The sequence below is a fragment of the Oncorhynchus clarkii genome, chromosome 22, assembly GCF_045791955.1.
Source record: "Oncorhynchus clarkii lewisi isolate Uvic-CL-2024 chromosome 22, UVic_Ocla_1.0, whole genome shotgun sequence".
Classification (NCBI taxonomy): Eukaryota; Metazoa; Chordata; class Actinopteri; order Salmoniformes; family Salmonidae; genus Oncorhynchus; species Oncorhynchus clarkii.
The window spans coordinates 10,594,746-10,613,253 of record NC_092168.1 but is presented as its reverse complement, the minus strand read 5'-3'; the positions used below and the strand labels follow the sequence as shown (position 1 = coordinate 10,613,253).

Below are 18,508 nucleotides of genomic sequence, written 5' to 3'. Positions count from 1 at the left end.
TAGTCTCCATGGTCATAGAGAACCTCACCTCCTACCTCATTCCTCCCTACATCCATCATCCATAAATCCCCTCTCTTCCTTTCCTCTTACCTTGGACTTTGATAGAGGCAGAGGAGGAGGCAGTGCCATGGTCGTTGACAGCCATACAGGTGTAGATGCCAGTGTCCTGGGGCATTAGGTTACAGATCTTCAGCAGAATGTCACCCGTATCCCTGGAGACAGACAGAGAAGAAGAGGCCAGGTTGGATTGGTTGCTGAAAATGGAGCTTGACCTATGTTACATTTGAGTTCAATCCCAAATGGCACTCTATTCCTTACATAGTGCACTACTAAAATAAACCGTAACCCTATAAGTCCTGGTCAAAAGTAGTGCACAACATAGGGAATTGGGTGCCATTTGGGACAGAACGTTGATGTATGCTTTAGCTGATTGCTTCTTTTACTGAGCTCCATCTAATGTTCATGCTAGTCCTCCAACAACAGGTTTAGTCTACTCAATGGATGGACAATGGGATTAGGCTACAGGCATTACCTTTAAGCCATTCTCAGACAATAGATTGGAACTTTTCCCTATATAGTGGGGTACCACTGGAATGGAACTATCAAACATATGGTTTCCTCGAATTGGACACGTTCCACTTAATTTATTTGAGCCATTTCTGTGAGCCATCCTCCCTCCATCAGGCTCCACCGGATGTCGCTAAATACCTGCGTTCATCTAGACCAGGGGTTCCAAACTTGTTTCCCCAGGGCCCCCTATATCACATTTGAAAAATGTCAAACTGGAGGGCCTATTAAAATGTTGTTGTTTTGAAGCTAATTTCCTGCAATTTTACATAGTCTAGCAAGACTCATGGCATCTTTTAGGTAGGCTATTTAATGATAATAATAATGGATAAGGAAAATCAAGTTTAGATCTGATTTCCCCAAATATGTTACATGACGATTTATATGAACCCTCAATTCAATTATACATATTATCTTTAACAGAAAGTGAATAGATCAATTGATAGTGACAGTCACACATTGTTAAAAGATCCCTTTCCAAGCAAAGTCCGATTTCTTTGACTTCTCGACTTTAGAAGGTTGTAGCTCAGCTTCTGAATGTCATAGACACAAACCATTCTCGTGCAGAGGTGCATCTTCCTCGGGCATTTTACTAAAAAATATATATTACAAAATAAGGAGCACTACCCTCATGTAGGTTTTCGCTCTGAATAACCTGATTCAGTTTATCAAACAGCTAATTATTAGAATTAGGTGCCATAGATTAGGGTTGGAGTGAAAACCTACAGGACAACCTGCATTGTCATCTTCTGTACGTAAATCCGAGACACTGCTTTTAGTATGATATGTTATATTTGTACGGTATACAGTACCTTCAGAAAGTATTTAACCCTGGACTTTTTCCACATTTTTTTGTGTTACAGCCTGAATTTAAAATTGATTCAACTGTTTTCTCTCAACCATCTACACACAATACCTCATAACAACAATGTGAAAACATGTTTTTAGAAATGTTTGCTAATTTACTTGAAAATTAAAAACAGAAATATAGCATTTACATAAGTATTAACACCCCTGAATCAATACTTTGTAGAAGCAACTTTGGCAACGACTGCAGAGTCTTTCTGGGTAAGTCTCAAAGCTTTTCACACCTGAATTGTGCAACATTTTCCCATTATTATTTTTTCTAATTCTTCAAGCTCTGTCATATTGGTTGTTGATCATTGCTAGACAACCATTTTCATCTAGATTTAAGTCAAAACTTTAACTCGGCCACTCAGGAACATTCACTGTCCTTGGTAAGCAACTCCAGTGTAGATTTGGCCTTTTTTAGGTTGTTGCCCTGCTGAAAGGTGAATTCATCTCCCAGTGCCTGGTGGAAAGGAGACTGCACCAGATTTTCCTCTAGGATTTTGCCTGTGCTTAGCTCAATTCCATTTATTTTTTGTATCCTGAAGAACACCCTAGTCCTTAACGATTACAAGCATACCCATAATATGATGCAGCCACCACCATGCTTGAAAATATGTAGAGTGGTACTCAGTAATGTGTTGTATTAGATTTGCCCCGAACATAACACTTTGTATTCAGGACAAAAAGTGAATTGCTTTGTCAAATGTTTTGCAGTACTACTTTAGTGCCTTGTGTGAGAGCAAAATTGCAAGATTATGTTATGATGCTGTTATTGCATCAAATGGTTGTTTTACTCAACAGCAATAAGGGGTTGTTAGAATGCTCATCTGTGTGTGACATCTGTGTGTGACCTCAATCCTATAGAAAATGTGTGGGCAGAACTGAAAAAGTGTGTGCGAGCAAGGAGGCCTACAAACCTGACTCAGTTACACCAGCTCTGTCAGGAGGAATGGGCCAAAATTCACACAACTTATTGTGGGAAGCTTGTGGAAGGCTACCCAAAACGTTTGACCCAAGTTAAACAATTTAAAGGCAATGCTACCAAATACTAATTGAGTGTATGTAAATGTCTGACCCACTGGGAATGTGATAAAATAAATAATAGCTGAAATAAATCATTCTCTCTACTATTATTCTGACATTTCACATTCTTAAAATAAAGTGGTGATCCTAACTGACCTAAAACGTCATTTTTCCTAGGCTTAAATATCAGGAATTGTGAAAAACTGAGTTTAAATGTATTTGGCTAAGGTGCATGTAAACTTCCGACTTCAACTGTATGTTGTTGGACATTGGTCGAGTAATGACACCAGGATCATTTTACCTTGTTATGGAAAAAAAGAGACCAGTCATATAATATAATATGGGAGTGAATCGTTTGACTCGGTGGCGAGATACATGTTGCAGTGTCTGAAGGTGCCTGGGGGTTTCATTGTCTCCTTGAAATGTTTCCCGGGCCTGTGGTCTTGGGGAGAGCAGTGAGTGAGATAGAGGCCAAAAACTACCAAATTTAATAAGGCCTGGCCATTTGTGTGTTTTTACCTTAAGGTTTGCAAATACCCACACAACACACTTGTTATGACTATTTGTTGGTGTTTTTAAAATACTATGTTTTGATTTTATTGTAAGTGTACTATTTCATTTGGGTTTAGTGCCATGTTATCTTAAAAGGGGCACACAGACATTTCATTTTCTGAAGTTTTCCTTTTCAGAGTTTTAATTGAACGCGTGAATTATTTTCGTAAGACATTTACTGGAAACCTGGGATATGAAATGTTTGACTGTTTCTTATGAATTAGTCTAATATAGTAAGAAACACTTCTTTGGAGGGTTTGTATGACCTCTGTCCTGACTTTCCTGTGTGGTTTGATCACTCTCACTGGAAAGCCACTTGGATAATGAATTTAAGGTCATTTGTAATACTGATTTGAAGGTTATTTGTAATATTGATAATTATGATATAGTTTATAGTTCTTAGTCATATTTGTGATTTGGACCAATGTGAAGAAGGAGAGGGTGTTGCCTTTGACTAAGGGTAGGCTGTCTGAAGTCTATTTTCCTATGACCTTATGGGTATACCTTTTTGTTCTTTATGGAGTTAAGGGTTAGTGTTTCTATAGTTCTATTTTGACCAGTAGTAGTGTTTTTTTTTTTTACACATTACTCACATGGGGAGTTGTGTGTCAAAATGGGAGAAGTAACAGTCCTCTGAGGTTTTGGATTGAAGTTTACACACCTGGAGTGATATGTGAAGGAGTGTATTGTTGTGTTGTTTGTTCTGTTCTGTTTTGATACAAATCTCACCAGATTAGGTCTGCTGGATTGTTGGGATTTCTCCTGGTGGGTTATAGGTCTAACATCCGGATCCTGTGGCTCTGCGATGAAGTTGCCAGTGTGATGGGGAGTATAAGCCCATTTTAAAATAAATCATTCAATTGAAAGGGTTGTTATTCTCTTTGACACATGTTTAGACATTGGTATTAAGAATAATTGGTAAAAGTAATAATTGATCATATAGTCAATGCTTGTCTGGATTTCCCTGAATCAAAAATGAACTGAACTAAACTATTGTTCTGATCTGTTCTCTCTTGAGGTTATCATGAAGGGTGACGTGAGTGTGTCTTAATGCATGGGAGAGATCATGCGGCCGAACAGTGGGTGTACCTCAAAACCCCTAATTGACTGAAGAAAAGCGGGGGAAAAAGCGTGCAATACGGCCCTATCCGCACCACTTCTACCGAGAGTCCTGAGTCCTGAGTCAGCACCCTGTGTGCAGCGTCCAATGGGAGCCATCAACTGCTTTTCTCTCAGGAGTGTGACAGGTGTCCACGTGGAGGGAGCATGGGGAAAAATCTGTTCCAAACTTCTCTTATGTTGCTGGTATACTGGTTGACAAATGGACAAGACATAATGGGTGGTAAAGGTGGTGGCGGCTCAGGTGAGACATTGAAATTGGGACATTATCATGGGTCATCCACTTTGAACTGTAAGGCTATCGGAGGAAGGCAATGAAGAAGATGCCAGAAGAATCAGTGCCTGGAGGGGTCAGGTTGATTGTAGAGGTCTACACACTACATAAAATGTATAGTACATTTAGATTAAGAATGCATTAGGACACTGATCTGTAATTATAATCATGATAAGTTAAAACTAGAATTATAGCATAATTATACTGTATGTTAATGTAAATGTACATTCTGCCAGTGTTGATGTGCGTTAAATTGAGGGGTTTTGACTGAGTGACGGGACTCATTTAAAATCACTGAGCAATGTCATTATAAATTTGGGTTGGATAATTAAATGGGTTTTGATTATGATTTGGAAAATGAATAATTTTTTTAAACTGAAGGATTGATTTGAGTATAGTATGTTATTAACTATATGAGTGAAGCAATTCATGTATTATGGATTGATTGTTTTGATTGCTGTTATGAACTAAAGATGTTGACACTATTCTCAGCATGCCCGGGTGAAATATAGAGGGTGAACTCTGATGCGGAGAGTGAAACTGATCCTAATCTATTTGGTCTGTAGGCATTGCCTTATAAATAGTGGAATCATGATGCTTGTCTTGGGTCATGTTCATTAGGCAACAACGGAATACATGTTACTTAAACAAGAGTCACTACCTGGATTTGTCCAACAAGATATGCTAATTTTAGTTTCTGGGATGGAAATAGTTATTTCCACCATGCTGATCCATTGGAGTGTGATAGATAACTAAAGCTTATTTTATTAAACTCCATTGTTGCATGCACTTAATTATGCATTAAATATTAGCTTTTCACTGTCTATGAAGATACACACTAACGTTAAAAAATTTGGGGTCACTTAGAAATGTCCTTGTTTTTGAAAGAAAAGCACATTTTTTTTGTCCATTAAAATAAAATTGATCAGAAATACAGTGTAGACATTGTTAATGTTGTAAATTACCATTGTAGCTGGATAATACTGATTTTTAATGGAATATCTACATAGAGGCCCATTATCAGCAACCATCACTCCTTTGTTCCAATGGCATGTTGTCTTAGCTAATCCAAGTTTATAATTTTAAAAGACTAATTGATCATTAGAGAACCCTTTTGCAATTATGTTAGCACAGCTGAAAACTGGTGTCCTGATTTAAAGAAGCAATAAAACTGGCCTTCTTTAGACTAGTTGAGTATCTGGAGCATCAGCATTTGTGGATTCGATTACAGGCTCAAAATGGCCAGAAACAAAGACCTTTCTTCTGAAACTCGTCAGTCTTCTTGTTCTGAGAAATGAAGGCTATTCCATGTGAGAAATTGCCAAGAAACGTAAGATATCGTACAACGCTGTGTACTACTCACTTCACAGAATAGCGCAAACTGGTTCTAACCAAAATAGAAAGAGGAGTGCGAGGCCCCGGCGCACAACTGAGCAAGAGGACAAGTACATTAGTGTCTAGTTTGAGAAACAGACGCCTCACAAGTCCTCAACTGGCAGCTTCATTAAATAGTACCTGCTAAACACCAGTCTCAACGTCAACAGTGAAGAGGCGACTCCGGGATGCTGGCCTTCTAGGCAGAGTTCCTATATCCAGTGTCTGTGTTCTTTTAATCCCATGTTAATCATATATTTTTATTGGTTAGTCCTAGATATGGATTTTTTTTGCAACTTTGACTATAAGGCCAGCATCCCAGAGTCGCCTCATCACTGTTGACGTTGAGACAGTAATTAAATAATGTTTTATTGTTTTGAAGAAATGTAAAAGTCTCCTTTTGATTACAATAATTCCACCACACTTGTTGCAAACAAATCCAATCTAATTTTATCGGTCGCATACACATATTTGGCAGATGTTATTGCGGGTGTAGTGAAATGCTGGTAGATATTGAAGACTTGCGCAAAGAACCTCACTAAAGATGGCAGTGATGGGATTGAACCCAAGCCTCCGTAAAGACTGGAGCCTTAACATGGAGCCTAAGAACGCCTGGCCATGCTACCCAGCTCTAAAAGGTTGCATGTTTTGGAATATTTTTTATTCTGTACAGGCTTCCTTCTTTTCACTCTGTCAATTAGGTAAGTATTGTTGAGTACAGTGCATTCGGAAAGCATTCCGACCCCTTGACTTTATCCACATTTTGTTACCTTACGGCCTTATTCTAAAATTGATTCAATTGTTTTTTTGGGTCACCTTCCTGACCAAGGCTCTTCTCCCCGAATTGCTCAGTTTGGCCGAGCGGCCAGCTCTAGGAAGAGTCTTGGTGGTTCTAAACTTTATCCATTTAAGAATGATGGAAGGCCACTGATCTTGTGGATCTTCAATGCTGCAGAAATGTTTTGGTACCCTTCCCCATATTTGTGCCTCGACACAATTCTGTCTCAGAGCTCTACGGACAATTCCTTCGACCTCATTGCTTGGTTTTTGCTCTGACATACACTGTCAACTGTGGGACCTTATACAGACAGGTGTGTGCCTTTCCAAATCATGTTCAATCCATTGAACTTACCACAGGTGGACTCCAATCAAGCTGTAGAAACATCAAGGATGATCAATAGAAACAGGATGCAACTGATCTCAATTTCGAGTCTCATAGCAAAAGATCTGAATACTTATGTAAAGGTCTTTTTTTTTAGCTTTGTCATTATGTGGTATTGTGTGTAGATTGATGAGCATTTTAGATTCATCCATTTTAATGTAACAAAATGTGGAAAAAGTCATGATTTCTTAATACTTTCCGAATGCAGTGTAACTACAATGTTGTTGATCCATCCTCAGTTTTCTCCTACTGTATCACAGCCATTCAACACTGTAACTGTTTTAAAGTCACCACTGGCCTCATGGTGAAATCCCTGAGAGGTTTCCTTCCTCTCTGGCAACTAAGTTAGGAACGATGCCTGTATCTTTGTAGTAACTGGGTGTATTGATACACCATCCATTTTTTACCAATCTACCAATAGGTGCCCTTCTTTGCAAGGCATTGGGATACCTCTCTGGTCTTTGTGGTCGAATCTGTGTTTAAAATTCACTGCTCGGCACAGAGATGAGGTAGTCATTCCAAAATCATGTAAAACACTATTATTGCACACAGAGTGAGTCCATACAACTTATTATGTGACTTGTTAAGCACATTTGTACTCTTGAACTTATTTAGGCTTGCCATAACAAAGGGGTTGAATACTTATTGACTCACATTGCAGCTTTTCATTTTTACTTAATTTGTAAAAATGTTTTAAAAAACATAGTTTTTTGCATTAAGTAACCACACCAAACGTAACATACTGATTTGAGTATCTTTACTATGTTACGTCTAGTCTATGAGACAAGACTGTACAGGAGGGTAGCGCTCCAGGAACAGGGTTGGAGATCAGATCTAGAACTTCTAGCTAGAAACCTTATAGTCCATTTACCTAATGTTGATAGTGAACCGACAGTTGTTGACAACCGGGCTCTGATCGGGTCCTTTCAGAGTGATGTTGGGTTTGGGACGTCCACACACTTTACAGCACAAGACCACCGTCTCCCCAAATGCACATGTCACATCAGCTAGTGGTATCAGGAATTCTGGAGCCACTAAATACATTCACACACAGTGTCAGCTAACCATACCACATTCTAACAGCAAATATACGCTACATCCTAAATGACACACTAGATAGAGCACTACTTTTGACCAGGGCCCATGGAGCTCTGGTCAAATTAGTGCACTATTAGGGAATCGGCTGCCATTTGAGACACAACCAGACTCAGGATCCATGACATATCAGTAATTAAGTGATTGATTTCACTCTTAAGCATTGAAATGCAGGGGCTTATGTTCTGATAGTTCATCTTACCTTCTTGTATAAAATTGGGGTTCATTATCTGCAAAGAAAAGGTACGGCTGTTAGGCAATATGAATGAACTAATGTTCTTGTTTGGAATACGCTATACGTTTTATAGTGAGTGAATACATACATACCTCAAGAGAGTTCTGTGTTACAGTTGTGTACTACCATTTAAACATTATTTGCAATATAGGCTACTGTACAAGGGCATCGTACCCCACATTTATTTGTGACATTTAGGCATACTCTGCCTTTAAAAATCTTCAAAAACCCATTTGAACAAAACGCATAATAGAAATATTGTTCTCAATAAAAAAAACAGCATGGGATGCAAGCACCAGGGGATCCAAAAGAAGATGGGTCAGGAGTAGTAACATGCTTCAAGGGGTTTGTGAGAGGCTTTTTTTCCACATTCATGAACCTATTCCAAGGTAGGAACACTAGGTTGCAGTAATGCTCCATGGAAACCACACTGCTACACAAGAAGAGAACGTGTGGATGCTTGAGATCAGACAAGTGGCACATGCAGCACCTACAAAAATATCACTAAAACTGCTTTAGGGATATAATGACATGAAATAGGAACAATTGTATTGAAAATCAAACTAACACACCTGCTGATAGGTCAAGTCTGTTAAAGGCAAAGGAGGATGCTTTTCCAATACAATGACCACGAACTGGAACTGAGGAGGAACTTAGAGCATTTTCAATAGTAATATGTGCCATTTAGCAGACTATTTAGCAACTTACTGTTGGTTGTGCGTGTATCTATTTTTAATATGGGTTGCCCGTGAAGGAATTGAACCCGCCATGCTCTACCAACTGAGCCACACAGGACCAAGCGAGCTTTAGAGGGGAGCAGGCTGGTTTAGTTTATTAGGATCCCAATTAGTTGTTGCTCATGCAGCAGCTACTGTTCCTGGGGGTCCACAGGCTGTAGAGGAGTTACAATTATGCAGGTGAGCACAAATACATATTTTCAACGTCTTTTCAACCAAAAAGACGCATTTTAAATTTTTTTTCTTTTGCTCATGTGTTTCAGGGGTGTAATCACTAGGAACCAAACAGAGCCAAACGGAACAAAACGGTGACCTGACTTTGTCCAATAGAAGAAAAAAAAATTAGTTGAAAAACATCTTCCGTTTGGAGTAAACGGTTTCTGTTGAAATACGTTTGACTAATGATTACACCCCAGGTGCGTATCTGATATATTAATATTGTGCACCAATCAGTGGCTAATGCATTTACAAACTCCACCCATGGCTTCATTGAGGCTGGATCCAGAAAATGCTATCAGATAAGGAGCAGGAACAAAAATTGGTTCCTGTTCAGGGTACATTTTCAAAATGGCCGCCAGTCCACCCATTGCATAACCATTGACTTGGAAGGGGATGTCTGTTCTAGTGATTATATTTCTATGGATGAAACCTCTGTAGCTAGTGCAACAATATGTGGAACCTGGTGTTTTGGGAGAATGCTCCTGACCACAGTGGAAACCCCTAAGATGCTCTGTGTAGTTTCCTCTTGCTAATATGCAGACTTCCCTACGAGCAAAAGACGTTGAAAAGACGTTACAAATACGTTTTCTTTTGGTTGAAAAATATGTTGAAAAGACATTTTCAACTTCTTGTGCTCACTGGGTTAGCTACAGAAACTCAACTGGGCAGCATGCATGACGGCAGATCAGCGTGTACTACTACCTCCATGCTAGTTTTGGGGAGTTCATCATCGCAATCTGACTCCTCTGAGCTGTTTGACTCCTGCGGTGTGGGATGAGAGAAAGCAAAATTAGAGAGGTTACAAAGGCCCTGGGTCCCCAAGCTAGAGGCATGGTCAGGGCCCGTATTCACAAAGTGTGGTCAGGGCCCGTATTCACAAAGTGTCTCAGAGTATGAGTGCCGATGTAGGATCTGTCCATACAATCTTATTCATTATGATCGAAAAGTCAAACTGATACTAGCTCAGTCAGCACTTCCACTCAGAGAAGCTTTCTGAATGTGGGCCAAGGATTCTTTGTATGCTATTATACAACGAGTGGGTCTAATCCTGAATGCGGATTGGTTAAAACCGCATTACAGCTGGTGTCTATTCCACAAGTTACCACCGGACTAAATCTATGACTTAAAATGCCTATTTACTCTGTTCCATCAGACTGTGCAATCCACTGTCCCATCAGCCCAGCCAAGCAATTTACAAACCTGATCTCCACAATAAAAAGCATCTACAGATTATCTCACATTTCTTTTAGACTAACATTTCGTTTTCAACAGCGGAGATATGTATAAAACTTGCTGTCGGTTTCTCCGACATTTGCAACACTGTTTCAATATTCAAATTCGATCTCCAGCTGTCCCATTGTAATGAACGGGAGTCGGGACGAGACAAGACAGGCAGCGTTTCTCAGCCAATCGAAATCATGAATCGGCTGGCATTATTTTTATGGATATATACAAAGAAATGTCACCTGAAAAAAGGTACAACAAAACGAAGTGCAGCTAGTTTGCAGTCTTTCCAGCTTCTATTTTAAGTAATTGTGTTTACTGTGTTGTTGGCTAGCTCCTTTGAACAACAGTGTCCTGACGAGAGAGCACATTTTCTATGCCAGGCGAAATCTCGCCTCATTAGCTCATTGTTTTGTGTGTATACAAATATTGGACAGCTGGAGATCAAATTTGAATATTGAAAGAATGTTGGAGAGACCGACAGCAAGGTTCACAAATAGCTACCTTGCTGTTATTCTAGCTGCTCTTTTTGATGTGACTGTAAATTAACTGTTGTCTCCCTAGCAAGCAAGGGATAAGAACGTTGCCAGCCAGTATGGCAATGGAACATTTAGATCGAACGACTGGGTCGTGTCCATACTGTACATACAGAACAAAAAGACTGAACAACTGGGTCGCGTCTCTAGCAAACAAACTGATAGAAAAAACGAACGACCAGCCGGTTTGGGTAGCAACCCTAGATTTGTGTCAAGACTATGTCTTGTGCAAGGATGAAATAGAATGAATAAATTCTTCAAAGTAACATTTTTTATGAAAATATGTCAATCATTATTTGAATATGTTGGTAACCTGTTGTATAAAAGTGATAATGCCAGAGAACAGGATATATTGGCACCCGTGCCAATATATTCTCCAAACACAGGCTTCTAGGGGCATTATCACCTAACTGTGTATGAGATTTAGGTTCATCCTTGCACAAGACATAGTCCTGACACAAATCTAGGGTTGCTACCCAAACCGGCTGATCGTTTGTTTGTCCTATCAGTTTGTTTGCTAGAGGCGCGACCCAGTCGTTCGATCTAAATGTTCCATTGCCATACTGGCTGGCAACGTTCTTATCCCTTGCTTGCTAGGGAGACAACAGCTAATTTACAGTCACATCAAAAAGTGCAGCTAGAATAACAGCAAGGTAGCTATTTGTGGCACACGTGCCAATATATTCTCCAAACACAGGCTTCTAGGGGCATTATCACTTAACTGTGCATGGGATTTGGGTTTACTAGTAAATATAGTGCTAAAGACAGAGAATATGTCTTGTGCTGAATTTCAAATTCATCCCATAGACCATACTCCCCAAGCATTCCTGTATATCTGAAAGGATTGGATACATACACCTACAGTGGAAGGTAACTAATTGTTTTATCTTGGATGGCCTATGGGGATAAGGGCTAGAGGTCCAATCCAGCATGTAGTATGTGGGAAGGCTTGAATGTACGAAAAGAAAGAGTGAATCTGCAACGTAGAGTTGCTTGGGAACGACTGAGCCTATTGGAGGTAAATGTATGAATATATACATATTGGATGAGCTGGAAAATGTAGCTACATTAAATCATAGAAATTATAGAGCTGACACCTGAAACAATGCAATCTAACAAGATAATTAACAACACACTAAAGCAGACCTGTGATTCTATGTGCAGGTCTCTTTTTCAGTTCATATTTGATGTTGGGAGTATAGGGGTAGTGCCATAAATATTTAAACAACCCATGACGAGGACAAACTTGCAAGCAAACTTTGTGTGATTTTTTTTGAATGGTCATAATTGTCAAATTAAAACAATGTACTCTGACATGCTTAAAATGATAGCTGGATTGGCAGACTTAGCATAGCATCATTTGGAATTGATATGGGTTTACTTTGAAGTGCACTAATACTGTACATTGATACAGAAAGATAATGTAATGTACAGGGCATTTGTATTCAGTATTCAGACCCCTTGATTATTTCTGCATCTTGTTACGTTACAGCCTTATTCTAAAATGTATTAAATAGTCTTTTTTTCTCATCAATCTACACACAACACCCCATAATGACAAAGCAAAAACAGGTTTTTAGAAATGTTTGCACAAAGAAATATCACATTTACATAAGTATTTCAGACCCTTTACTCAGTACTTTGTTGAAGCACCTTTGACAACAATTACAGCCTCGAGTCTTCTTGGGTATGACACTACAAGCTTGGCACACCTGTATTTGGGGAGTTTCTCAAATCTCTGTCAGGTTGGGTGGGGAGCGTCGCCGTACAGCTTTTTTCAGGTCTCTCCAGAGATGTTCCATCAGGTTTAAGTACGGGCTCTGGCTGGGCCACTAAAGGGCATTCAGAGACTTGTCCCGAAGCTACTCCTGCGTTATCTTGGATGTGTGCTTTAGGGTTGTTGTCCTGTTGGAAGGTGAACCTGGGGGCCAGTCTAAGGTCCTGAGCGCTCTGGACCAGGTTTTCATCAAGGATCTCTCTGTACTTTGCACTGTTCATCTTTTCCACCAGTCCCTGGTGCTGAAAAACATCCCCACAGCATGATGCTGCCACCACCATGCTTCACAGTAGGGATGGTGCCAGGTTTCTTCCAGACGTGATGTTTGGCATTCAGGCCAAAGAGTTCAATCTTGGTTTCATCAGTCTAAAGAATCTTGTTTCTCATGGTCTGAGAGTCCTGTCAAACTCCAAGCGGGCTATCATGTGCCTTTTACTGAAGATTGACTCCGTCTGGCCACTCTACCACAAAGGCCTGATTGGTGGAGTGCTGCAGAGATGGTTGTCTGTCTGGAAGGTTCTCCCATCTCCACAAAGGAAGTCTGGCGCTCTGTCAGAGTGACCATCTGGTTTATGGTCACCTCACTGACCAAGGCCCTTTCTCCCCCGATTGCTCAGTATGACCAGGCAGCCAGCTCTAGGAAGAGTCTTGGTGGTTCCAAACTTCTTCTATTTAAGAATGATAGAGGCCATTGTGTTCTTGGGGACCTTCATTGCTGCAGACATTTTTTGGATACCCTTCCCCAGATCTGTGCCTCAACACAATCCTGTCTCGAAGCTCCACGGACAATTCCTTCGACCTCATGGCTGGGTTTTTGCGCTGACATGCACTGTCAACTGTGGGACCTTACAGTATATATACAGGTGTATGCCTTTCCAAATCATGTCCAATCAATTGAATTTACCAATCAAGTTGTAGAAACATCTCAAGGATGATCAATGGAAACAGGATGCACCTGAGCTCACCTGAGTCTCATAGCAAAGGGTCTGCATACTTAAGGTATGTTTTTTATATACATTTGCAAAGATAAAAAAAACAACAGTTTTTCTCTTTGTCATTATAGGGTATTGTGTGTAGATTGATGAGGACATTTATTTTTATTTAATCCATTTTAGAATCACGTAACAAAATGTGGTAAAGGGGAAGCGGTCTGAATGCTTTCCGAATTCACTGTATAGTGAGATCCAGTTTCAGTGTGTTTTAATTGAACAGCTTATAATACCGTCATGCTAAACCCATACTCTGGAATGAGGACTTTCATTCAGGAGATAGCTTCATGGGTTCCAGGACATATGTTATCAAAATGGTGGTTTCACAGTGGCATTAATGTAAACAAAAGTTGTTCATTTGAACAAAAACAAAAGTTAGCTTCATCAAAAACCAAAACCACCACAATTCACAGACAAGAAGTCACTTGACTCGTTAGTGTCATGCATAAGGGGGAGTCAAACCAAAGTGAGAGCAGACAGTGAGTGCAGTTAGATGATCATGTTTAAGTGTTGGGAGACTATTAACATCACGGGACACAGGTGAGGGGTTGGCAGCCAGGGTCATAGAACTCCATCTCCGCCGTTATCCTGCTTACTCACTTCGACAGTGACCTTGGTGCTGAGAATCTCCTTGGGCTTACGGAGTCCATTCTCAACCCTTGCGTCACCACCCTTGCCATTGATATCCTTTTCTGTCCGCTTTCTCGAGCGCAGGGTATTCCATGAAAGAGATTTCCTGTTGTGCCAAGAAATGTACCAGTCAAATCCAGGCTTATTCACAGGGAGGGGAGAGGAGGTGCAGGGGGGGGGGATTGAGTGGGGGCTAGCCAACTTTATTGAAAGAAAAGAAAATCAGAGTGAGAATGAGATCAAGAGAAAGCAAAAGAAAGAGAGACAGAAATGTACCTTCTTTGTAACAGAAAAACAAAAGGCTAATGTTCATATTTGTATCACAGTGTATTAGAAATTTAGACACACAAGACGGACAAGCTATTTAAATGTGACTTCTCCATACGCTACCATACCTTGATTCTCTTACACCGTAGTGGACACACAATTTGTGTCAAAGCAGCATAGTTTGTTTGCGTCTGACCAACCATTCAATGGCTCTACGTTGTCATGAGATTTTCAACGACGCTGCTTTGTACACAACCAACTTTTCTCGAGGGCCGGTGGGGTTAGTACAAAATTGAAAATAAAGTTGTCTACTATAATAAAAATCGGACTACGTCAACAAAACGGATAAAAAAGAAACAAATCATATAGAAAGTGAATAAAGTGCTGTGGAACTACTCCTAATGTCTTCACTCCTTTATGTAGATCCCAGAAGTGGTGTTTTGTGTTTTGTCAATGTATTTATACACCACCGGGACCAGGTCCATGAGAATGATGATCACTTTAATAAAGCCCATGATTTAGAAATGGTCCATCATTGGGAAGAAATGGATGGCAAGCCACAATTAAACTTGATAGAGATCTTGACACATGAAAATCAACATTAGAAAATAACTGGTAACTGATTTCACTATTCATTTGATCCTCAATGTGAGATAAGAATGGAATCTAGGTCTAATGCTGTGAGAGCAATGGTCAGCGGAGAAAGGTACAGTATGACTGCAGAGTTAGCAATATAAAACAACGTCACTGATGTTCTTCTAACGCAAACAAGTTCCACTTCTGTTGCCTTGCAAATGCAAGCTTACGTCAAAATGGTCTTTTACATATTTCAAATGCATTTCAAATGTCTAGTTACACTACAAGCACAATGATTAACATTGTGACTATCATTATATTGCACAACCTGCCTTCCTTAATAATGGATTCTCTTAAATAGTGCAAAATACTTCATACAGGAATGTACTGAAGAGAGTGCATCAGTAAACAAACCAAATTAACGCTTACAGTAAACCGCCAACATATCTGATAGTAACAAAATAAAAGTTCTAAAAATAAAATAAAAACACAATCTGTACAAATTGCCATAGACAATAACAAACTTTCTCCACTTTGAGAAATAGGCTTCAGTCCATCAGGCCGTTCTTTTCCTTTTTCTCTCTCTTTTTTAAACGTGTAAAGAAAAAAACGATGTTAGAAACAGAAATGAACGTCCAGACCAGTCAATTCCACATTGATGTAAGATTTTCTCTGTGCGTCTTCTCTACAAATGAAGCCATGATTCTCTACAGTCCTTTAGCTCTTTTCAGATAATTATTTAATAAGCCTTTACATATATTAACAAACAAAAAAAGGGATAAAAACATGACCCCTGTGTAGTCCAACATTTCCGAGTTAGTTCCCATTAAGGGGGTTGGGGGTAGGGATTGGAGCAGACAACTTTCACCTCATCCAATCAGAGCAGCTCCGTGGGTGTGGTGGCAGGGCTTACGGGACACTTACTTGATGCTTGCGTCAGCAGCACTGTCTTTGAGCGTTTTAGTGAGGGGTCCCAGGATGTGGCCTGGGATCCAGCCCTCGGCTGCAGGAGACTGGCTGTTGGCAGACCGGTAAACTAGGTACATGTTCTGCTGGTTGGTGGCCATGATCTGCACCATCTCGCCCTGGATCACACAGATCTCATTCTCCTTCAGTGCACTGTAGTCCTGAGTCACCATCATTGTGGAGGACATGCCGTTACATCCGCCGCCGTGCTGCTGGGTGGGGGGGGGGGGGGGGGGGGGGGGGGGTACAGGAAGGAGGATGATTATATTACAACAGTGGAAATCACAGCACTGATACAAACCTGTATACACATTCAAATAACAAACCTTTCAAAAGGGCCTGAGTCATCACATACAGTACAGTACATCGAGTCAATTCCTTAACTCTGACTTCAGTTCTTCCTGTCAGCAAGTTTGAACACGTCGTCTCCTGCTGAAACGCAGTAAAACTAGGCCAGCCATCAGAACTAATAATAGCCTGAATTCACACCTGCAATGTTCCAACCTCCTTAGTTCTGCAGTGCTAGAGTTTTGAGAGGTGGGGAGGTAACACTAAGACCTGGGTGTGTCCTGGCAATTGGCATTGGACAGAACTGGACTAGACTGGAGTGATCTGGACTGGTGTGGTCTGGACTAGATTTAACTAGACTGGACTCACCCTGGTGGGCTCGTAGCTTTCGCTGTGTTTCGTGGGGTCGAAGCAGGGGCTACCGTTGGAGGTAGATAGCTCGAGAGGGGTGGGGGTCCGTCCCGGTCCCGCCAGGGGGGGCTTCTCTGCCCCCACAGAGGAGGAGGAGAGGGGCCTACTGTTACAACTAGGGGGCCGGCTGCCCGATGGGTTTCTGGTGAGGGAGTGAGAACTACCCTTCTCCTTCTGGTACTCAATAGGAGACTGCAGGGCTGTGGAGAGAGTCAATTGTTACACACACTAGTTAATGGCTGATAATCCACATAATACCTCTGTATTCCGTGTCAGACAGATAAGGACCATGATAGAGGTGAAAACTACTCTGTGTTGAGGCTGTATTTATGATTAAACCATTTTTGATATAGCTAGGGATGCAAAATTCAAGTACATTTCCCAAATTTTCCAGGTTTTCCAGAATTCTTGGTTGGAAGTTTACCTGAATCAGAAGTGAATGAGCATGAATTCTGGAATCCTCCTACTTGGATTTCTTGAAATTCTTCTGGGAATCTTGGAAAAATTACTAGAATCTTGCAACCCTAGAGCTGGCTAATGACAGTAGAGGTGTTTGATGGCAAGCGGTACCAGAGTGCCAAGTCTAGGACAAAAAGGCTTCTCAACAGTTTTTACCCCCAAGCCATAAGACTCCTGAACAGGTAATTCAAATGGCTACCTGGACTATTTGCATTGTGTGTCCCCCCCCAACCAAACCCTCTTTTACGCTGCTGCTACTCTCTGTTCATCATATATGCATAGTCACTTTAGCTATACATTCATGTACATACTACCTCAATCAGCCTGACTAACCGGTGTCTGTATGTAGCCTCGCTACTTTTATAGCCGGTCTTTTTACTGTTGTTTTATTTCTTTACCTACCTATTGTTCACCTAATACATTTTTTGCACTATTTGATAGAGCCTGTAAGTATATGCATTTCACTGTACGTGACAAACTTTGATTTGATTTGTCAGGCAGGACATTCTCTCACCAGACAGGAAGTTGCTCTGGGCATCAAGGACCTGGCTGACATGTTGGACCCACACCTGCTTGATGTCCAGGTTGGCTGCCTGCAGGGTGAAGCGCTCGGCCGACCCTCGACACGACAGCACAAACTTACACGGGTCATTTTCCACATGCTCCTCCAAGCCCAGGTAGCTCACCTGTTACAATGAAACACAAGCATGCTAACCCATCAATGCACAACTCATTATCAACGCATAAGTAGGAAATAGGAAATTGTTTTCAGAAACAGCTCCATTAGAAGGTACTGATCTAGGACCAGTTAGGCCTTTTAATCATAATGAGTAAGAGGGGTCAGCACTCTGAGACGCTTTGTGAATGTGGGCCCTGATCTTAGTGAATGTGGGCCCTGATCTTATTGATTGTGGTCGTGGTTGACATAATTCACCTTGATGCTCTTCTTGAACTGGTAGCCCGGCGTGGATGAGCCCTTGCGGAGGAGCTCGCTGAAGATGACGATCTGCTCAAACAGGAAGACCCTGCGCTCCTTGCTGCGCGACAGAACGCCCGTATCCTGCTCTGTCACGAAGAATGTTTCCTGCTGCAGCAGCTTACCCTGGCTGGTCAGCTTACCCTGGGGGACGGAACAGGAACACAAACACACACACGCACAGGTTCAGTTATGACTGG

The 18,508-nt window shown here is 40.9% G+C and overlaps 1 protein-coding gene across 1 annotated transcript in view; it reads right to left on the bottom strand.

Moving 5' to 3' along the window:
* Nucleotides 1–18,508, bottom strand: part of LOC139380339 (kalirin-like) — a 281,823-nt gene that overhangs the window by 5,340 nt on the left and 257,975 nt on the right. The window contains exons 45-53 of the mRNA XM_071122954.1: nt 18,267–18,452; nt 17,847–18,018; nt 16,832–17,073; nt 16,133–16,386; nt 14,336–14,471; nt 9,912–9,971; nt 8,221–8,248; nt 7,795–7,957; nt 91–212 (exon numbers count right to left, since the gene is read on the bottom strand). Coding sequence (XP_070979055.1) covers nt 91–212; nt 7,795–7,957; nt 8,221–8,248; nt 9,912–9,971; nt 14,336–14,471; nt 16,133–16,386; nt 16,832–17,073; nt 17,847–18,018; nt 18,267–18,452 — 1,363 coding nt within the window. The remainder of the gene's footprint in view (nt 1–90; nt 213–7,794; nt 7,958–8,220; nt 8,249–9,911; nt 9,972–14,335; nt 14,472–16,132; nt 16,387–16,831; nt 17,074–17,846; nt 18,019–18,266; nt 18,453–18,508) is intronic.